Genomic DNA, 23937 nt, shown 5'->3' with positions numbered 1-23937 from the left:
TAGATTAAATTGCTTATTAGGTGATACAATTTTTGTGGGAACAGAGGAAGAAATGCATTGTATGTCTCAGTGCTCTTGACATAATTGTGTATGCAGAGTACATCTTATTTTGGTGATATGTTTTTATATGAAAGCCTTTTGAACTAATTGTTAGGACTCAGCAAAACTATGGATTGTGTTAGTTAAGCTGATTCATTTCTTAATGGATATAATTATTTTACAAGGGAAAATACTGTTTTTCTGTCAAGACTGGTTAAGCTATTCTATGTATAAATGTCAGCTACATCAGTTTTGGTTAGAGGTGTGGACATTTAAAATATGTGGATTAAAGAATATTCTAAAGATAATTGCTCAAAATATTGAAAACTATTCGCAGCTCAAGTGTATGCCTGCTGTGATGGTTATCTGAACATCATTTTGTACCTTTGTTTGCATTCATCTATGATTTATTTTATATTAAAAATATAAAGCCCATGTAAGTTTCAAAACAATTACCAATTCTATCCTACCGATGAGGAAAATTCTCATATTCCTAAAGCTCTATCGTTTCGGTTTTACACATTTAAATTGACACCTGTAAAAGATCTTACAGCTTCTCTCATGAAAAATTTTCTGTAATCAAATATTTATGTGAGACTTGTATGCAAAATTATTCTTCTTAGGCAAAAAATGCACATATTGGTAGAAGAATATGGCCAAGGAAATGTTGTTATTTTGAATGTAATCCTGAAACATCTAAATAAGCTTGTGTTTAAAATGTATTATCATTTTAATTTTTAGGAAAAGCCTGATGGCTCCCCAGTATTTATTGCCTTCAGGTCTTCTACAAAGAAAAGTGTGCAGTATGACGACGTACCAGAATACAAAGACAGATTGAGCCTCTCAGAAAACTACACTTTGTCTATCAGTAATGCAAGGATCAGTGATGAAAAGAGATTTGTGTGCATGCTAGTAACTGAGGACAACGTGTTTGAGGCACCTACAATAGTCAAGGTGTTCAGTAAGTAGCCTGCAGCAGTGTCACTGCTAAGTGGGATCGATGGCCGGTACCAGACCATGTTCTTTAGAAAGAAGACTGAACTCTCTGTAGTGTCACTATAGCAGGTATCTATATAAGGGGATTTAAAGAGATCTTCATTCTGCTCATACATACTATCAGCAAGGAAAACAAAGAGGATAAAATTCAAATTGGAGATTAGCAGTAAGGAACTAAAATGATATTCTCTGTTGCTTTGTCATGTAAAAACATCCCGAGATATGAAGTACTACTACTGATAACTAGCATGTGATCTTAACTTTTACTGACATGTACAAAGAAGTGTTGTGTGTTACATGCATACATATACATGTATTTGGCTGAATCATATGAAATTGCAGTTTCAATACATAACAATAAAATGTAAGCAAATTCAAACTATATTTTAACAGAGGTCTAAATTTTCCATGTATATATATCTGTATATATAAATATCCTACATATATTCATTTATAAATATTATAAATGTAGATACATTTCCATCCTTACCTTTAGTGGTTATTGATTTAGATTTCAAAAAGTATTCACTTCGTTTAGAAAATTGTTCTAAAATTTAAAAAACTCACCACACCCTGAATGCGTATGTGGGATACACCAAGGGGAGAAAGTAGAGTCAGGATGGAAGAAGAGAAAATTATAGAAGAAACTTGGAATAATTATTGTAGTCCCTATGACAAAATTACTTTGCCTAATGATAGCATATAGTTAATGTTATTGTGCAAGTAGCTGTGCAAATGAATGACTTGAGAAGTTATAATTAAAGTATTTCATCTTTTAAAACTCAAATAAAAAGTCCCACTTCTGTTACTTCAAATATTTTAGACACTACAGGGAGAAAAAATAGGTCTCAAAGGTTTCAGAATGCCAGTCTTTCAGTCTTTTTCAATTAGGGAAGAAGGTTTCACTTTACAACTTTTTTCCCTCTGCTTTCTGATAACTTGACAGTGCCTAGAAATTATTAAAATAAATAGGGAAGAAAGAAACCCAGAGGGCCTTCCAACTACAGCAAGTAACTATGGATGTTTCCTGTTTCTCTTGTAATAGCCTATGCAACTAAGTAGGTCTGTCCCTCAAGTATTTATATGGACTTCAAAGCTCCTATGGGCTCATGATGCTGATTCAAAGCATGCTTATATCAAAGGAAACCTTTGTTCCCCAGAAGAACCTTGTAAAAGCATATTACATGTTTCAGTTGATTACCTTTCAGCTTGGAAGGCGCTTTCCAGAAACCCTCCTCGCTTCTCGACCGTTTTATGAATCAAACCAAGTACCAAGTGTTTGCAGTCATGCCCATTTCCATAAAACACTCCAAACAGTCTGCATCCTGGATTTGCCTGTGGCCCATCTGTTTTTTTTTTCTTTTCTTCTATTTCACGTTTATGTTATCAGAAAGATGAATTGTGCAACTGCTCAGGACACTTTTTCCAAATTGAGTAATCAGAAATTTTTTTGGTGATAGGAATAACATCATAAATAGAACCAGACATCAAAAATGACCACAGTAGCCACAGAGGTTAAGTCACAGCACTCTAATGGTTATTTATATTAGTTTGTCATTGTCGGGATTCATTTTCCAGGTGTTAAAATTTTCCTACATTGAAATAGTAGTATGCAAGGGAGTTGAGAAAATTCAGATTCTTTTTGAAGAATTATTTGTGACATTTTTCAAAACTTTCTTTGTGTATGAAAAAATGCCATACAGAAATCTGAAAAAAAAATTCAGTTGGCTTAATTCAATAACATTTATAAGCTGACTTGGAATATAGGGAATTTCTATAATTGTGAAAACAAACACCCCACCTACCACCAGCACCCCCATACTCCCTTCTCTTTTTGATGTTGTTGAAAACAAAGTGATTCTCAGAAACAGAATTTGCATTCCAGGCTTTGGGCCAGGGAGAATTTACATAGACAAGTTACACACTCTTGAAAATGGTGTTTTATACTGGAAATCATGAAACCCTCCAAATTCAGGAAAATGAACAGCAGAGCTTATGATAAAGACAATGTTTACAAAATGCATATAGGGACTTTGGTTTGTTTTCTTTTGTTTTCAATGAATTTACTTCGGGTCACTTTCTGTGAAGCAAAAAGCAGCTGTGACAAGACTTCGATTCTCTGCATGTATATATTGCAGTCACTTAAGAGTTACTAAGCCCATCAATCAGTCCTCTGTTTCCCTCTCTTGAATCACCTAGCAACGTGCACTGTGCACCATAGAATCAAGTATGGTTAATGGGAGCCAGTCTCAGATCAGGTTCCTGCTAATTGCCGTCCTCATGAGCTAAGTCAAATTGTTTTTATTCAAACTAGAGCCCCTGACAAATGACCTTGCTCTCTTTAATGTAGGTTTGCTTGTTTAGTTTTAAGCTATTCCTCAGATGCAAGAAATCATACCTGTAAATCAGCCCAAATCCAAATAAGTGGCAATCTTAGTCACCACTAATCAGCTTTTTTCTTTTAGTTGAATGGCATCGAAATCAAACAGTGTTTTTATTTAGTGCACATTTGAGGTTAATAAAACCATTCAGAAACAAGTGTCAACCTATAAGGTGCCCAAAGATTTATTCTAGTGATTGTGAAAAAGTTTAAAAATCAAATGGATACCCACAGAGCCAGAAGGCTGTTGATGGTGAGATGGAGCAGTCATTGAGCGAGTCACCAGGAGACCTTACTTTGTGAGATCTGCTGCTAATTTCTGACCTTGGGCAAGTCACCTCACCAGTCTGAAGCTAAGATTCACTCCTCATCAATAAAATGATTGCTTTGGATAAGATGGGAGGTTTTCCCATTCTGTTGCTGGGATCTTCAGGAGTTAATGAAGACAACTGGGGAAGATGAGGAGGTATTTCTACTTGATTAGTGAGACTTTGATCTATTCAGTATTTAAAAGTTTTTCATGATAATTTGTTCATGAAAAAAAGAAGGCAGGAGTGGCTCCAGCTCTAAGCATCTGAAAACCACACCCTGTGCTCATCTGCAAGTCTAGTGTACTCTGGTGGTGCTCTGTGGTATTGCAGACATGGAGTCTGCTTTCATATGGACTAGTTCTTATTATGATGGGCAGTGTTTAGTGGCTTCACACAGAGGTATTTCAGAGCTTTTATTTGGATCCCACCCATTTAGATACCATTCTCACTGCTTTATCAGAACTAAGTGTCCTCCTCCTAAAATCCATTCAATCTAAAAGTAAAATTTTGTGGGGTGTTGAGGAGGGAAGAAGCAGAAAATGATCTGTTTAACAAACGAGATCTGCACCATATGTTTCATTCTTATTATTTAACTATAAAAGATACCTTTTGCCCACAACAGTTTGCTTAAAGTACTTGATAATTTGTGAGGGGTGATTGGTGACAAAGTACTGGAAGAAGCAGTTTTGAGTTAACACAACCACTAGCATCTGCCTTCGCTTGGTCTCCTCTCTTATTAAATTGAGCTATCCTCTGTGTGGTTTTTGATAGTAATACTAGAACACTGTAAGTAATACAGAGTAGTTGTGCCTTCTTAATTACATTCTCACCTTGCTCTGAGCTGGCTAGCTGCCAAAAAATATACATTTTAGTAGGTTGCTGATTTTTAGATTCTCTGAAGACTAATAGCTCTTACTAGCAATAGTCTGGGTATTAGAACAAAAAGAGCTAACTATTCCAGTATATTTCTTCCTGACCACTCCCTAGCCCCTTACCACAATTTATTTCTTCTCCAGCTATAAAATCTCTTGTATAACTCTGCAGATGATATAAAACAAAAAGAAGAGGGAAAAATAAGGGCATTATTTATGATATTTTTTAATTGGCACTAATATTACATGTAGCTTAACTTTTCACCATGTATGATCAGAACTTAATGGATATTAGTGAAAACCCTACAATTTATGGGGTTGAAAGTCACTATCCATAGCACGCTAACACAGGAACAGAAAACCAAATACTGCATGTTCTCACTTATAAGTGGGAGCTAAATGATGAGAACACGTGGACACATAGATGGGAACAACACACACTGGGGCCTTCTGGAGGGAGGAGAGTAGGAAGAGGGAGAGGGTCAGAAAAAACAACTAATAGGTACTAGGCTCAATACCTAGGTGATGAAATAATCTGTACAACAAACTCCCATGACACAACTTTACCTATGTAACCAACCCACACTTGTACCCCTGAACTTAAAATAAGTATTAAAAAAAGAAAATCATTTGAGTCTTAGCATTATATATCATTGCCAAAATATTGGCACATACTACTTGTTGCCATGAATATCAGCTGCCCCATCTCCAACATGCACATGCATGTACACATGCACACACACACACGCACACACACACCCCTTGTAAACTACTATCAAATTTACAATAAACATTGTAGTGTATTTTAATCTCCTTATCCTATAATTTTAAACTACTATAGTGTGGCCCTGTTATAATATATCTTCTAACTACTTAAGATAGCCGGAAAAAGAAAATAAACAAAGATATGATTCTTCCGTTTGATAAATACTCAGCTGAGTGATTTAGAGAAATTTAGTCAAGAAGATTCAGAAGCAAAATTTGGCTTGAATCATTGCCCTTGACTAAATTACTTTAATTATGCAAGTAAATTTGTAGCATTGCTTTAGCTTTCAATTCTATGCTTGGTTATGAATCCTTGAATCATGTTAAGATACAATTCACATAGACTTTTTTTTTAACGCTTTGGAATCAATATACAATTTTGCTAAAATAGTACATGTCCTCTTTTATGGTCCTCCAACTAATATCCATCAATTGTTACGACCTAATATAGGAGAAAATTACATACAAGATACATAGTTAATATATAGGGCTTGAAACAAACATTTAAGGAGAAAATGGCTCAAGAAAATGAATTAAGTAATACCATTACATTCACAACACTCACGGTGGCCCTCTTTTCCAAATAGAAAGATGAATCATAAGGTAAACAGGATTAAACTTTAAACATCCTTTCGTCAGTTTTTCCTATGGTTACTACAGTTTCATTTCATTGAAACAGTAAGGGATTTTATAAAGCATTTATGGCAACAAAATACACATGACCATGAATAAAGGACCAAAGATTGAAATACAAAAGTGTTTATGATTATGGGTTCTTTGATAAAACATCACAGGGTTTACAAAGCAAAGCAAAGGAATACATTTTCCATTAGAGAAAGAGTATGTGCACAACAGTCTTGCTATTTTACTTTGGTGAATTGGAAAGTAGTGAAACTTGGCAAAGCTACCCACCAAATCTGAGTATTTAGAACTTAAACTTATGGAGAGATTTTCCAAATATCGCCACATATTCCAAGCATAATACTTTTGAAGGAGAAATTAAGAATATTTTGACCTACTTTTTCTGTTCATTTTGACTCTAGATTGCCTACATACATTAATTGGATATTTTATATCTCTTGAATTCTCAGAGGATTCACTAAATAACTGATTTCAGTTTCCAGAAAACTTTAACTTATTTATACCCCAAGAATTTTCTTTTTGTTTAAATATTTCAGATGCATTCTTCTCTCAAATATATTAGATATTTACCTTTTTAAAATGGATTCCAAATAAGATTCAGTGTTTCATCAATAACTCAGTGTTGCAATTATGAACATTCATAACATTCTATTAAAATAGAGATAATGTCAAGGTTTACTCTTATGTGATAGACGTAAGCCCCATACAATAGGTTTCTGAGAAACCGGTGTCTATTTTGAGACACTTTTTTTTCTTGGTCAGTTTTTTATCATTTTATGGGCACCATCCTACCAATCAGGTAGCCAGCTGTCACTACTAGTTTGCTTTAATATTAATCATCTCTGTTGTATCTTTCTATTTTTCTATATTTATTTTTTTCTACTGTTCTATCTTGCTTACATTTTGTTCCCAATTGGTGTATTTGGAAACTAGAAATGATGACTGTGAAAATTGTATTTGTGGAATTATATTTCTAGAATTAATAGTAAATAGGCCCTCTTATAATTAAAGGGCATGAGTTCAATACATGGGAGGATTTATTATTTTTATTCATTATTCTAATATCTAATATAAAACATATTTATGAAGAGGAAATTAATTAACTCTAGATATTAACCTAAAGAAGGTTACATTTGTTTCTCATGCTGTCTAAATATATCCATGTTGCTAGCCCAGAGACAATTTGTCATTTTCCTTGTTTTCTATAATGATCTGGGGAAGTAACATGACTAATAATTGAATTCCAAATTGAGTAATAATTATACAAAAGACAATTTAGTTTAGTTTGGTAATCAAAAGTATTAGGTGGTAAACAATAAGAGTATAAAAGAAAAAGTAGCTGATTGTTTTAATACATTTGTTTATAAGAAAATAGAATACTTTTGGTCCATGAGACTCACAAAAATCAGTGACAGTGAGTCAGTATACTTTTTGTTTAAACTAATTGTTGGAGCTATTTAAAAAGTTCAGAATCCATCATTGATGGAAAATAGCAGCTAAGAATAAAAGAACTTAAAATCAGATTAAATAATCAATTGTTGTTGCAACTTTTGATCAATTGCTCTTGAAATCTTTGTTTAAATTTATGCTTCTTAGAACTTTCTACATTTAAAATGTTTCTGTCCATCATCTCAGGTTCCACATTTGAAAGATTTCCCCACATTTATACTTTCATATTCTGACTTGGCTTAAGAGGTAAAATTAGAGATATTTTAGAAATTTGGGTTTATAAAATTCTTAACTTGCTTTCTATTTCCCATGATTTTAGAGAAGTGTTTCTCAAACTTTATTGTGCCCAAGAATCCCCTAGAAACTTGTTTAAAATGTAGAGTTATGAGATTTTTTTCCAGGAATTCTGATTCAGTAGGCCAAGTAGGGCTCAGAAATCTTCATTTTAAACAAGTACCTTTGTGATTCTTGTTCATATAAATTAACATCTTTACTTAATGAACTGGAAGTTGTTGATAAGTAGGAAGTGCTTGTGGTAATCAATTAGAGATAATGTATCCTATATAGGACATTAGCTTCTGTTCCACTATCAAATCCATATTCACTATTTATAAAGCATTCAGAAAGCATTATCAATATTTTAATCAAAGGAATTACAAGCACTGAAAATAATATTTAAGATAATAAATATTTGAAGGGCATAGGCCTACAGATTCCCTAAATCCAGATTCTATAATGAAATCTGTTTTTATTCTGTTGCTTATTCTTCTGTATTGGGTAAATGAATCATTTTTGCCCTAAATCAAATCACAGAAGTCCCTTTTTTCTTACATATATACTTAAAATCTTTCTCTGCTTAACTTTAGAACAACCATCTAAACCTGAAATTGTAAGCAAAGCACTATTTCTCGAAACAGAGCAGCTAAAAAAGGTAAGAATTGTTTTTGATTAATACCTTTACTTAGCTGAGTGTTGTAAGTGCCTTCTTCTGACCTTAGATGCCAGGACAAATAAGATAGGCTTGGCTCTTGTGGAGATGACAGTGTTGCAGGTACCAATCAGAAATTATGCACAAGGCACAGAGGGTACGCTATTCTCACAGTCTCAGGTGACAATGGAGACACCAAGGAAGGTGGGGTCATTTCTAAAAAAAGGATTCTTTCTTATTTGAATTAATGGATTGTTTAATAGAAGTATGAAGCCAGTTGGCATGAGTCATGCCTGTAATTCTAGCAGTATGGGAGGCCAAGGTGGGAGGATCATTTGAGCCCAGGAGTTCAAGACAAGCCTGGGCAGTATGGCAAGGCCTTGTTTATAAAATATATGTATATTTTAAGTTAGCTGTGCATAATGGCACATGTCTGTCGTCCCAGCTACTTAGTAGGCTGAGGTGCAAGGATTGCTTGAGCCCAGGTCAAAGGTGCAGTGAGCCTTGTTTGCGCCATTGCATTCCATTGTGGGTGACAGAGCAAGCAAGACCCTGTCTGGAAAAAAAAAAAATAGAATGATGGAAGATGACTAGGTTTTCTCCAAGCCAAAGGTAGAAAGGGCTTTCCAACAATACTAAATAATAGAATGTGAAAGAGAATGGCGTGTTTGGGAAACTGGAAATTTTGGCATTGATCAAACTGGGTACTAAGACAGAAAGCAAGAAAGGATAGTAAGAGATCAACCTGGAAGGGCAAAGGAAGGCTGGATCATGACCAGCCTTATATACCATGTAGGGAGTTTGGACTTTATTCCACTGGCAAATTAAGCTACTGAAAGATTGAAATAAAGAGGTAAGATCAGATTTGAACAACGCATTGGCAGAGATGTGAAGGGAAGCTGTACTAAAGTGGGGGACAAGTTGGAGTTCCATGTTGAATAATAATCTCACTTTCAGTAACTAAAATATCAGAATTTTCCTTTGTTGGGAGGTGGAAACTCAAGTCCTAAATTCTTTGAGTCAGACTAAATTTTACTGCTAAAATCATTTGATGAATACCAAATATGAACGTTAAAACACGTTTAAAGAAAGTGAGGGGAATTACAGAGCACGATAATATATATCATCTTGAAACAGGTGTTGTATGAAATGAGAGGCAGCCCTATTTTAACACCAAATTATTATTCCATATGAAGATACATGATTCATGGTAATAGTCAATGTTAACAGATTAATGTTATTTGGTTAATGTTAAAAATGAATACTGTCAAAATGAATTTGGCAATACCTTCAAATAAATGTGATTTTATAATAGTGACAGCATCTATTGCACATTTAAAAATGTGCAAAACTGTATTTTCAAATACAGTTGTTAAAAATGTCTTAAAATTACATTGTTTTTATACCAGAGAGCATGTATTCAGTCTTTTGTCAGTGTTGGAAAATAAATGGGTCAAGTATCTTTTGGAGTAACAGCATTGCTGGAGTTTCTGGAGTTTCCAAATTGACAGGCCCTGATTGAACCAAAGTAATCATACCATTGCCTTTTCGTTTTGCAGTTGGGTGACTGCATTTCAGAAGACAGTTATCCAGATGGCAACATCACATGGTACAGGAACGGAAAAGTGCTACATCCCCTTGAGGGAGGTGGGTATGAAGCCGGGGGACAGGGAGTAAATTCAGAGGACCTATTCTGGCTTCCTTTTTTTCTAGGTATTCTTTAAACCAGTGGTCTCCAACCTTTTTGGCACCACAGACTGGTTTCATGGAAGACAATTTTTCTTTGGGCAGGGGTCAGGGGATGGTTTCAGAATGATTCAAGTGCATTACATTTATTGTGTACTTTATTTCTATTATTACATTGTAATATGTAATGAAGTAATTATACAACTCACCATAATGTAGAATCATTGGGTGCCCTGAGCTTGTTTTTCTGGAACCAGACAGTCTGATCTAGGGGTGATGGAAGATAGTGACAGATTATTAGGCATTAGAGTCTCATAATAAGCATGCAACCTAGATCCCTCACATGCACAGTTCACAGCAGGGCTTGCATGCCTATAGGAATCTCATTCCACAGCTGATCTAACAGGAAGAAGAGCTCATAATGTGAGCCATGGAGAGTGGCTGTAAATACAAAAGAAGCTTCTCATGGTTGCCCACCACTCATCTCCTGCTGTGTGGACTAGTATTAGTCCTGAGGGCTGGAGACCCATGCTTTAAACTATCCAGGATCTAAATATGTTGCCCTCTTTTGAGCTAAGACTCTTATGCTCGGTTACTTTAAGTATGCACTAAATTAATACGTGATTTTTAAACATCATTTTTAGCCCTTGTACAGAAGAATCAAGAGCAGAGAAAATAATTTCTGTATATGGTATGATCTGGAAGTTAATTAAAGTGAGTGGGAAATAGGATTCCAGGGTTCTATTTCTGTCTCTCTGATTCATGGTTTCGAAAAGACATTTTACCTCACTACATGTCAATTTTTGCTCCTGTTAAATACAGTTAGAAGGAAAGAAACACTTCTCAAAGGTGTTGTGCTGTTTAATTAAGGATTGTGATTGTTAGATGAAAGATCCAGCCATCAGTGTTCTTTATTTTCTTCAGCGGTGGTCATAATTTTTAAAAAAGAAATGGACCCAGTTACTCAGCTCTATACCATGACTTCAACCCTGGAGTACAAGACAACCAAGGCTGATATACAAATGCCATTTACCTGCTCTGTGACATATTATGGACCATCTGGCCAGAAAACAGTTTATTCTGATCAGGCTGTATTTGATATTTACTGTAAGTAATTCAATATATGTTATTTAATGTATTCAAAATAATATTCAAATGCTATTAATCTCCATAGGCCCAATCCTATTGCTCTTTAAAGTTCTGCTTCCAGCCTGTACCCCAAAAATGATGGCACCCCAAATAATCTCTTCCTCTTTAGGAGATCGTAGAATGAATAAACATTTATCCATCCTATAATATCTTTCGCTCTCGACTTTTTATTTATGATTAGCTCTTCTGAATTTCTTCTGAATTTAAGTTCTTAATTCTTAATTTCTTCTGAATTTAAGCTCTTCTGAATTTAAGTTCTCTAACTGATCAATATCTGGATGAATGACAAATGTAGACATATGACTGGCTTTCTAGGTAAGAGATTACCATTTTAATGAAGAGATTTATTTTAATAATGAAATCAACTGCATAAGTTTGATAGGATGTTGTATGACAAGACATTTTACTTAACTAAATCATGTATTTGAAACAGATCATTTGTCTACAAAGGAATCTTCATGGTCATCTGTTCTAACTTCATTATTTTAGTTAGTAAGTGAGGCACAGAGGCTTGTCCTAAATTAGCTGTAGGTATTAGAATAGAATCTTTTTCTCCATTGCTGTGCTTTTCTTGTAAGGCAGGTGCCAAGATAATTCTAATGATTAGGAGCAAAAAAAGGCTGGCATTCTAGTCCAAACATTATCAATTACAGTTTCTTGAAAAGTAGCTTAATTATTCAACATCTCAGTTTTCTTACTTTGAAATGGGAAAAATATAATATCTAACTAATAGTGTTGTTATAGAGAGTAAGTGAAATCACAAATCAAAAATGGCATGCTACACCACACATTAAATTGTCATGATTAAGTACTTTATTATTATTACTATATGGTCATTATCACAATATAAACATATCAAGAGCAGAGAAAATAATAAACAATCAAGAGCAAAGAAGATATTTTGGGGGAAAATGCAATAAAGGATTTTACTATTATTATCATTTTATCTAAAATTTTTGTGATACTTGCATGTGTTCTAGCATAACCTAGCACTTATACATCTATTTTAGAAAAAAAGCCAGAAATACCTGCTGAGCCTTTTGAGAGTTTCACCTCACCTACTTTTGTTTTTGTGGTTCACTAGGGCACAGTATCTTATATGAGAATAAAAGTGAAATTCTTCCAAACTTGCCCTAATATTAAAAGGTACTTTTCCCTTAAACTTGAGAAATAAGTTTCAACTTGATTTAAGTGCAAGAAATTAGTATTTCATTATCTATAGGTTATCTAAGATCAAACTTTTTTTTGTGGGGGGGTGAAGGCAAATTTTTTTTTTTTTTTTTTTGAGACAAAGTCTCACTCTGTTACCCAGGCTGGAGTGCAGTAGCATGATCTTGGCTTATTACAACCTCTGCCTCTCGAGTTCAAGTGATTCTCCTGCTGTAGCCTCCCGAATAGCTGGGATTACAGGCATGTGCCCCCACATACTGCAAATTTTTGTATTTTTAGTAGAGGTGGGGTTTCACCATGTTGGCCAGTCTGGTCTCGAACTCCTGACCTCAGGTGATCTGCCCACCTTGGCCTCCCAAAGTGCTGGGAAAATAGGCATGAGCCACCAACCCTGTCCCAGAATTCTTTCTGTTAATAATACTCAATTGGAAATAAGCCATATTGATGTAAGAAGTCACAGTGTATTCAGTGCTGGGCTTCATGGTGAAAACACAAAGCACGAAGAAGCAATTTAAGACAGTCCGCGCATTCAATGAGTGTACTACTCCAATATTGAAACAAGAAACCTGAATCAGAAGTAAATAGTCAATGCAAGGTTGTAAGTGGTAAAAGCCTCAGGAACTCGGTATTAAGAGTCTTGAAGGCTCAGGTGCCCAATGATAGTGATTCTCAAACTGTAGTGTGCAGTGGAAGAACATGAAGGTCTTGTTAGAGCACAGATTACTGCACCCTGGCCCTGAGTTTCTGATTTAGTAGATGTAGGAAGTTGCTTGACAATGGGCATTTGTAGTAAATTCCCCGGTGGTGCTAATGCTGCTGATCTGAGGACTCCACGTGGAGAACCACTGCTCTAGGAAGACTTCAGAGAAGAGAAGGAAAGCGCTAGATGGAAAGGAGAGACACACAAGTACATTTTTTTTTTAAACAGTGACAAATTTATCTTGAGAAAGCTTGAGAAAAATGTACCAGTCCACTTTCTTACCCTATTCAATCAGTAATGAAGTTTTAGGGAATCTAGCTCTTTGATCTTTGTGTTTATCTGATTTCTGCCTAATGACGCTGCCTACGTTTATGCCTCCATTGCTCATTGCCTGTATTTCTACAATGGATTTCAAAGTAGTATTTTTCCAATGAATTCAGAATAGCATTTCTCTTGCCTGCCCACCATTCTCTACTCACCCCCAAATACACTGCCCTCTAAACTGCTGCCAGAAATATTTTTCTAAAACACAAATGTGATAGAAAATTTCTATCACATTTATATGTGACAAAAACTTCTCAATGACTCCCTAGAGCTCTCAGATTAACCTCCACCCCCACTATATTGCAATATGCCTTGAGTTCGTTTTAGCCATGGTCTACAGTATGTGTCAGTCCTCATCACTGCCTATGTCAACGGTGGTCTGTTCTGCTTTCCAGATTCCTTCTACAGAGTAACATTTACATGCCTATGCACATGCTGTCATTTCACACGTTTACCATTTAGCAAATACCCAATTATGTGTCAAAACCCAGTTCCAGGGTGAGTTCCTCCAGGAAGCTTCCCAGTCTCATGTATCAATATAAGTAATAAGAATTATTATTATTGGATCCCTATGCTTGGGTAATATACAGGTTTCATGTGGTCATAGTCTTAATTATTAAGTTTGGTGTCTTCAGGGAGGGGAGCACTACACACTGGGGTCAGTTGGGGGGAAATAGGGGAGGGACAGTGGGGGTTGGGGAGCTGGGGAGAGATAGCAAGGGGAGAGATGCCAGATGTAGGTGATGGGGAGGAAGGCAGCAAATCACACTGCCACGTGTATACCTATGCAACAATCTTGCCTGTTCTTCACATGTACCCCAAAACCTAAAATGCAATAAAATAAATAAATAGGAAAAAAAAAAAGTTTGGTGTCTTTACAAATAGAAGAAACGTTCATTGAGGCAGGATTTCCAACTTTATAATTCCAATGCTTAAGGCTTACACAATATAGATGCCAAACGAATGAATAAATGAATAAGGGCTGTAGGATAGATAAATAGATGAAAAGAAGAAAATTTCAATAGACACTTTTAGTTATTTTTTAGGGGTTTATGTAGTAGAGTAAGAGAGAAGACTCTCACATGAGCTGGGTTCAAGCCAAATTGTGGATACCAGGCCAAAAAATTTTTATTTTTAATTTTTATATATTGGGAATGTGTAATGGATTTTGAGTATCATTATAATATTCAAAGCGCTATTTCAGAAAACTGATTCAGAGGAAGTATTTATGAACGAATCAAAAGGAAGGAGACTCAAGTTGAGGAACCAAGTGAAATTTGATGGCATTGCTTCAGGTGTAGGTTAATTAGGACATGGACTAGGGAAGTGTTAGCGAGAATAGAAAGGGAGAATCAGACCCTAAATATATTGTAAAGTATTAATCATCAAGACATAGTGACTGAATGGATAAAAGAGGGCAAAGGAGAAAGCCAGAGTAATGGGCAAAATGATGATTTACTAGTGGGCAGAGTAAAATTCAAATTCAGGGGCAAAGGGAGAGCAAAGGCTCATTAATTTTGTGGTAGGCATGTTAGTGGACATCCAGAGAGTTACTGTCAGAATGCAAATGTGTTACATGAACTCTTTGATGACAGTTTAGCTCCTCAACTCCCTAATACAAAGCAAAGCCTATTGAAAAGGGTACACAGAAAAGGGGAGTTTTAAAATAGAAAAAGGAGTCAGAGATTGCCATCCCTGGCTGTTCTGATGTGTCAGCCTTGATCAGAGATGTGCCACAGTGACATGCCACAGGCCAAACCTGAGCACTAGTCAGAGAAAGGCCAAGTAAGAAAACAGGAGAGGCCCAGAAACGGAAGGTCAGCAGGGCACCAAAACCAGATTTTATTTACTTTTCAACCTCACTGGGAACTGCTGGTTAGGAAACTACTTTAGGCAAACCCTGAAAAACAAATAAGAAGTATGTTAAATCGATCACTGCTTAACCTCACAATATACTGGACAAATATTCAGAGATACCCAAACATAGAGAAAAGGCAGAGAAGCAATCTACAATAACCTTCTAAGTTTTTTTGCACTTTATTTATAGAAAGGTAAATAAATGGCTGCAAGAGATAAAACAAAGCCTCCAAAACTATAACTTACTCATTTCACTTGTTAGGTAATTAAAAAAACATAGGTTTTCATCGATAGATTATTTTTAGTGTCAGCAGTTTGGAAATATAGATACATGCTTCAATAATTATTAAGTCTTGTGGAAAACATTCTATAAAACATACCTTTTCACTCTATGATTTCAACATTTATTATTCATTGTATTGTCCAGCTATATAACAAAGGGACACGTTAGTGGATCACTTATAAGTGCCCCACCACCACCTCCTTTTATTTCCTGTTTGCTAGATATGGTTCACTGTATCCAGCATTCAATTTCATTAGCATTCTACTATTGAGCAGCAGCCTGTGCTGAAGCATACCCTTTAGCCCTATTTTCTCCATAAATGTGAACAAAATTGAATGAAGTTACATCTTGACTCCAATAAACAGAACAAAATTACAATTCGTTTACAGTCCTGTTGATTGTGTCAAGGGTCTCCCTGAGTTCATAGGATTCATCTTTTTTTCTTTTTTTTTAAAGCAGATCTACTCTCCTGCATGCCCAAATCCTTGCTGGGGTTGTTTAGCTCATATCTCCTCTTTTTATTTCATCTGAAGTATTACTATGCAATAGAGTACAGTAGTATCCAATAGCTTTAGCTACTTGCTAGCTGATTTTTTGTCCTTCGAAACTATAAGATTCATATAATGTGTAATTAAATTTCCTTATAATAACGTCATGCAGTTTGATTGTTCCTATGGTCTTTTATACATAAAATAATTACGGCCATTCCTACCTCAGTTAAAGACATTTTGCTAAGAATAAATTGATTTTTATGTAACAGGGTTTCTTTGTAGTTTGCCCTAACTAAGATTAGTACTTGTATAGCAAGTAGCTATTAGCTTCAATCCTTTTATAAAAAGGTATATTTAAGCAATTACTGTTACTAGCTTCTTGAGAAAATTATGTATAATTTAGTCATTTACATTGTATGCACAGAGTAATTCAGTACTTGACAAAAATGGTTAACTTGTGTCTGTGACTCTTACAGATCCTACAGAACAGGTGACAATACAAGTGCTGCCACCAAAAAATGCCATCAAGGAAGGGGATAACATCACTCTTAAATGTTTAGGAAATGGCAACCCTCCCCCTGAGGAGTTTTTATTTTACTTACCAGTAAGTGCTTAAGTATTACTTGAGCTGGATGACTATCATTTTGTCCTGTTGTTTGACTTCTGGTTGACATGAAGAATTGCACTTCATGGGTAGATTGAGAAAAAATGTTATTGCTGGGGACAAGAGACACCACCTATAAAATGTCATGTGGAAGCTTTTTCTGCACCTGCCAGTTTTTGCCTTTTTTCTCAATGTTGAGAGATTTCAAGAACAAAGAGGAAAAAATAAGCTGACCACAGGAAACCATAATTGCAAAACCTTAAGGTTTAATTATCCAAATAAGCTGTAAGAATCTACTCTTCAGAAGCAGATAACTACAAAATGAAAACTGATGACTGCGAGTGAACTGATGTGGACTCTAAATCTGCCCACATTGCCCTGAACACACCTCTAACCCTCTGAAACAGGGATAGTTCTGTTGCATGTTATATTTAGAATAATGTTATGGCTCTTTTTTTGTCATTATGTATAATCTTGAATGCCATTTCCTCAACTTTTCTCCATATCATAGCTGAAGGAAATGCTATGCATAGAGGATACTTTGGAAAATTCCTCTCAGATGTGCTCTGCATGTCATAAGAATCTGGAAGCAAACAAGGAGAGAGCTCTGTCTCAGGATGCTTGTTTGCTCTTCCACATCCTTGTGCTTGACATCACTTTCACCTTGAGGGAAGCCATATGTAACTCAATACTGCATTTTACTGCAGGGATGTGCCTACAAATTTCATCTACCACAGTACTCAGTAGTACTTAAAAATATCATTCACCACATTATTCAGAAGACTGTATAAGTAATTTCTTTACGCTGATAGAAAACTTTGTTTCCCCTAATAAATTGATTGCTGATTTGGTTTAATTTTCAGAAGGAAAATTTAACACTAATTAGGTTTCCACTTTGGCTAACAGGGATGACAGATCCAAATTTGCATCTCAGTTTTAGCAACAATATCTGCTGAATATCTTTCTTTGTTAACATCTATTATTCCTACATCATCTATATTTTTCCTATTCTTAATTTCTTTTTATTTTGTCATTTTGTTTTTTTCTTCTCCTCTCTTCCTTTCCTCTTTCTTTCTCACTCTTCTTATTCCTTCCTTTTGTCCCTTTTGCTTTCCTTCCTTCCTTCTTTCCTTTCATTCTGTTTTTTTCTTTTAGTTTAGATATATGGCATATTTCCTTTTAAGCTGCCTCAAATATTTTTGTCAAATGACGTAAAGCATAAACATAAAACACTGGACTTTTTATAAAATGCCCTTGAAACTTGAGCAAAAGCCATGCTGTCAATAAAATAAATGTCATCAACAGAAAATAAATCAGCTCTCAACTTCCTTAGATCCAAAATATTAACGATTTGCCCAGGAATCATATGTTGGTAACATAAACTATACTCTTTTTTTGCGATCAATGAAACACATTCTCTTTTTTTCTTACCTGATAAAATGCTATCTTCATCAAGAAATACAACTGTTCTCATTGTAGCGACCAAGTATAATCATCTGACATTTTGCCTCTATCAAAAGGGACAGCCCGAAGGAATAAGAAGCTCAAATACTTTCACACTGACAGATGTGAGGCGCAATGCAACAGGAGACTACAAGTGCTCCCTGTTAGACAAAAAAAGCATGATTGCTTCAACAACCATCACAGTTCACTGTAAGTCACCTACTTCTTCATCAGCAGCTTCACTTCAAAGGCTTCTAATAGCTTAATGTAGCTATCTTTTCAAATAAATTGCAGGTATATCTTTCTTAAATAATTGGTTGCAATAGACGCAATAGAGAAACAGCATCAGGATAAGCTCAACTTTTGTCCAGATTTGCACTGCAATATTGAAACTTTGCATGGATCTGATAATCGCAACTTTTGTCAGTGGTAAATCTCCATCTTCTAAGTGTCTTCAGTTTGTGGTGTCAATAAGCAATATTCATATGGACCTTAGGGAAACTATATATTTTATGGAAACATTTCCATATTCTTGAAGTGCACCAGCTTTGCAGTTGGCCCAGAATTACTATTTGTATTACAGAATAATATTAACACCCAAACTCAGGCAATACAAAGTTACTATAGACTCAGTTTTGGGGACAAGAAGTAGAGAAAATTAGAAGTTATTTATTGGTTGACTGTCCTCTATATAGAGGGATAGGAAATTTCTGGAAACAGAACCGTTTGAAAATCACTGTGGACATAACCTTTTAACTTTTAATTTGCTTTTGATCTCCAAATAATCCAAAAGTAATATTTGCCTCGGAGTAACAGAAAAATACATATATAAATAACAGACACTTAACTTGAGTTCTTTATGTCCTAATTCATGACAGTCCATATTATTGATGCACCTGATGAATCATGGAAACAATAAACTAATTCATACCACACTCTGGTGACACTAGAATTCAGAGCGCTTCGAGCAAATGTCAGTCTTGCTTGGAGGTATACTACAAACTTTCTAATAAGTCCTTTGCACTCAACAGTACTATCAATAAGGTTTCCTCTAGACATCGTCCATGACAATCCCTCTGAGTATAAAGAGACTTTAGAAATTGTTTTGAGTACATAGTTATAACTCTTTCATTTGACTCATAATACTTGAAAAACATGTGGGATCATATCTCTAAAACTTGAGAGAGATATAAGGGGATGCACTGGGGAATAAAGCAACCAGATGGTTGCTTCTGATTGTCTAATGTTGGGAGTAGTCCCTTGGGAGCCCTGTAAAAAGAGTGGACTGTTATGTTCACAGCTGGGCCATTTCTCCATTTACTCTTTGCTTATGTTGCTTGGGTTTGAATGTGTCTACCATCAGGGGCTAGTTACAGAGAAAGCAGTAGCCTCCAGTATAGCAATATTATCCAGGCCTGTTCTATGAAAATAAAATAAAATAATGAAGACAGGGAATATAGCCAGCAGATAGAACTGCATGTGGAATAACTCTCTGTTATCATTGTTCGTGATGTCTTTGGGCCAATAATCAATAATCTAGTGCCTTAGAGATGGTGTGACGTGGTTGTGTTTAAGAGATGCAAAGTACATAGGTCTCTAAAAGAAGAGGACTCTTATTTGTTTACTTGTAGATAAGGCAGAGAAGGATAGATAGCAGATTGACAAAGCAAAAAACTTGGTTACAGCCATATAGCGCCTACGTGATTAGCTGTGATGGAGGTGGGGGGGAATTAAACAAACGTATGTAAAAGTTTAATTGGATTTTAGTGCATTTAATTAAATTTAAATGCATCTTGGTTTTGACAGGTAGATTGCAACATTGAGTGTTAAGGCTCTATTGCTCCTCAAAAGCTGAAAAAAAGTATTTCAAGTAAATCAAAATCTGATTCTAAATTATATGGATACACAAAAATCCTATTTTTACCTACTTATCTTTGATTGCTTGCTTGTTTTCCAAAAACAAGATTTGTTTCCTTTCAAACATGTCTAAAGGAAGTGTGGGTAGGGAAGCACCAACCCATTCTTGCACATGTTTGCAGAATAGACCGCTCATCAAGTCTCACAGCCTACAGATTCCTAGTTGCTGATGAATATTACTATTCTCCTGCCAATATATGCACACAGATTCTTCATCAGAGCCTTCACTGTCCATCGTTGTCCCATTTAATCTCCTCTCTGGAAAATTAGCTATCCAGCTAACAAAAGCTTCTAACTCATCCTGAATAAAATTTTCATCTAAACACAATTCACCCAAATGTCCCAAGGAAACTCCACTTTTCTACGTGATGGTACATGGTTTAATATTAATGAGAAACTGAGAAAGCATGCTCCTTCCCTTCATTAATTCAATAGTAGTGTTTGAAAGTCTACCATGTGTCAGGTACTGTGCATATATCAGTGACAAACCAAGTCACAATCACTACCCTCATGGTGCTTTCAGTCTAATAGGAGATATGAGTTTTAAAAATATTGTTGCAATCAACAAATTGCAATTATAACATGTAAAACAAAGAAGAAACACGTAGTACAATGGCAAGTATTTGTACTATAGAAAAAAGATGCAACTCCCAGTGTGGCAAGCATGGTCATCTTCAGTCTGGTCTCAGTGACTTGTATGAGTTTAACTTCCATGAGTTGTCACCACTCATACCCAATTATTCACCACTGCAAAATCTGCCAAGCTCTCTCATCCCTTTGCCTTTGCTTATGTGACAAAAGCCCTTACATCTTCCCCTATCAAAGTTCTTCTCAACCATCAGGGGCCACGAACATATAAGTGCTCCCTTTACAAACCCTTTGTTACTGCGTTGAAACCCAGTTTGGCTCTGTTCTCTATACTTCCATAAGTCTTTGTTTGTACCTCTGTTTCTAGCCTTTCATCTTTCAACAAATATTTATTGAACTCCTAATCAGTACCAGGTTTGCTACTAGGTGCCGATTTCATGGGCTGTATGTTATAGCCAGTTGAGAGCATAGTACCTCTACCTCATTGACTTGTAAGCTCATTATTTATCTCCACCATCTCTCATCAGTGCTTGGGATACAATATGTATACAATAAATACTTGTTAAAATGAATTGGAATTTCCTCACACAGACAGATTTTTATAAAAATTGCTTTCCATCAACTGGATGAGAAATAGAATAGCACTTTTAAAAAATATCTGCTGCTATAGTCAATTCTCTCTGAAGAAACATAGTACTATTTCATGGTTTTTCCATTTATCACCTGCTGTCTAAAGATACTTGATTTTACAACATATATACCTTAACATCTCTTTCTATAATATTTACTTAGTCATCACCGTTCTTTATTTTCTTCCAGAAGTGTCTTAAGACTTTTTTTCTTAAGGTGATAGACCCTAGGGGAATATTTATATCCCCTCAAAATACCAATCATGTTAATACTGGAAATAAATGGATAATCAATTAGATTGACCATTCTCTTGTCTGAACTAGTCTCAAAGCTGGCTGGAAAAGCTAGGCTGACCGTGCTATAGTCCAATTACTTCTGTCATATAAATCTGTTCTGAATGTTCAAACGCAGTTAGAAGAAATTTATTTTCTTTCATCTTTTCTTCTCCAAAATATTTTGACTGCCTTACACTTCAGAGTTAGCATTTTGAACAGAATTTCTGCTTCACAGATTTGGATTTGTCCTTAAACCCAAGTGGGGAAGTGACCAGACAGATTGGCGATGCCCTGCCTGTGTCATGCACAATATCTGCTAGCAGGAATGCAACTGTGGTATGGATGAAAGTAAGTAGTTTTTTTGGTGCTACCCTGCTGTGTGGATTGATTTCTTTTTAGGTTTCTTAAGCACTTTATCTTGTATCCAAGTAGATATATTCATGGATGAATTTATATACCAGCTCTCTCTCTGTTTCTGGTAAGATAAATGAAATAACAACAAAATTTTAGAGGTGTTCATCAACAGGGTGGCATCCATAATTGGTGTCCTGAAACTTAGTTTGGGGTGTTATGTCAATTATGTGTATATACTAATTATATACACACACCACACACGTGTATGCACATACAAGCATAATTATATACCACAGGGCTAAACAATTTGCATTTTTTTGCCTACATTATCCTTACGTGGTATTTACAACAGACCTGTGAAATATGAAGATTATTATTTTCCCCATTTTTTCATATAAAGAAATTAATGAGAAAGAGACCAGAAAGCTCATAACTGACAGAGATGAGACTCAAGGCTAGGCCTCACAGAGTATAAACACTGAGCCTTGTTAAGACACCTTTTTGTCTCTCTTTTGCTGAGACCACTCTTAAGTTCCCAAAAACAGGCTCCACTGGATCAAGAGCTCCTCGGAAGGAACCCCTTTTATCCCTGAGATGTAGCAGAGCACCTAGAACATACTAGGAGTTAATTCAGTATTTCCTGAGCAAGTCCTTATACTCTTGTAATTGAAATAGGCCATTGGTTATTTTTTTAGAGTAAGGAAATGTGACTCATAATTGGTGAATTGAGACAAGGTTATCACCAAAGGAGAAGGTTGTGATTATGATCCCTCCACTTAAACCCTTGACTAGTCTATCCAAATTCCCAGTGCATTTGTTACCAGGGCATGACATGTGACAAGAACCCTTAACCAGTGATGGCTTCAGAGAAACGCACATGCCATTTGAAGTAGGAGTTGACAAGAATTATCTTTATAAGAAATTGTGGAAAAATATTTTTCTAGAGTTTCTTTTTGATGAAAATATATTGATGAAATTATGTTGTGTTGCTTTACTGCCTGCCTTCTGATCCCTTTTGACACTGGATCCTGTTATTTGCTGTCTTACTCTGTGAGCTCAGTTTTTTATTCTACTTTCTTTCAGCCACAGCCTCATCACAACTTGTTCACTAAAATAAAGTGCTGCTTCCTATGCTGTAATTTAGCATGATATGTTTGTAGTAATCAGTGATCACAAGGCTAGGCAAGTTTTAGGCAACTAGACTAATTCATAATCATTTGAACACTCATAGCATGTTTTTCTGTAGGACTAGAGAAACTAAGTTTACTGTGGCTAAACCTGTTTTTACATCAACTGCGATCACGGTTACAAATTAACTGTCATGAACAGCTCACGTATTCAAAATAGATCAGTATTGCCTGATCCTTGGTTAGTTGATTGGGAGTGGGAAAAAATATCCTAATGGACGAAGACCACATAATCTTAAGATTGTATCTAGTTGCCTCCTTAGGAGCATGTCAATTCCTGACATAATAGGATTATTTTCTGTATATCAGGTAATTTTTTAAAATTAAATGTTACATTTCCTTTGTTCATAGAAATTGGAATAGAAGCATGGTGGAGAGCATCACATGGAGAGCGGGCAAGAGCATGCCAGCTCAGGTCTCTCTTCCTCTTCTAATAAAGCCACTAGTCCAAGAGCCCACCATGATGACCTTATCTAATCATAATTACCTTTTGTTGGCCCCACCTCCAAATATTATCAACATGTGATTTTGGTGGATTAAGCTTTTTACACCAAATTTGGAGAACACATTCAAACCACAATACTCTGTAACAGATCCCCTGTGTTAATAACTGTATCAACCATTTGTGTTTGAGAAGTGTATGAAATGATTTTCATGCATGTATGCAGATCATTGATTAGGTACCACAAGTCTCCATGTCTGTCAATCCTACATGACCTACACGTACTATAAGAAGTAGGTACTATCAATTGAAAACTTTCTTTAAAGTAAACACAGTACATTATTTGTATAATTAAGTCCTCATAAAAATTTAATATGGTATATTATTACCCCACTTCACAAACAATGAAAATTGATTCTTAAAAGTTTATGAACTCTTTCCAATTATAAATTAAG

General features: G+C 35.5%; 1 protein-coding gene across 2 annotated transcripts in view; it reads left to right on the top strand.

The window, feature by feature from the left end:
* Positions 1-23937, top strand: part of ALCAM (activated leukocyte cell adhesion molecule) — a 208467-nt gene that overhangs the window by 154448 nt on the left and 30082 nt on the right. For both annotated transcript variants that reach the window (XM_032299220.1, XM_032299221.1), the window contains exons 3-9: positions 781-1000; positions 8321-8385; positions 9942-10029; positions 10993-11175; positions 16519-16646; positions 18167-18299; positions 21735-21847. In XM_032299220.1, the coding sequence (XP_032155111.1) occupies positions 781-1000; positions 8321-8385; positions 9942-10029; positions 10993-11175; positions 16519-16646; positions 18167-18299; positions 21735-21847 (930 nt within the window). The remainder of the gene's footprint in view (positions 1-780; positions 1001-8320; positions 8386-9941; positions 10030-10992; positions 11176-16518; positions 16647-18166; positions 18300-21734; positions 21848-23937) is intronic.

Source organism: Sapajus apella, unplaced genomic scaffold, assembly GCF_009761245.1.
Source record: "Sapajus apella isolate SASKATOON/1434 unplaced genomic scaffold, GSC_monkey_1.0 scaffold40, whole genome shotgun sequence".
NCBI classification, from domain to species: domain Eukaryota; kingdom Metazoa; phylum Chordata; class Mammalia; order Primates; family Cebidae; genus Sapajus; species Sapajus apella.
Note: the sequence above shows the minus strand (reverse complement) of the source record. Positions and strands in the feature narration are given on the sequence as shown.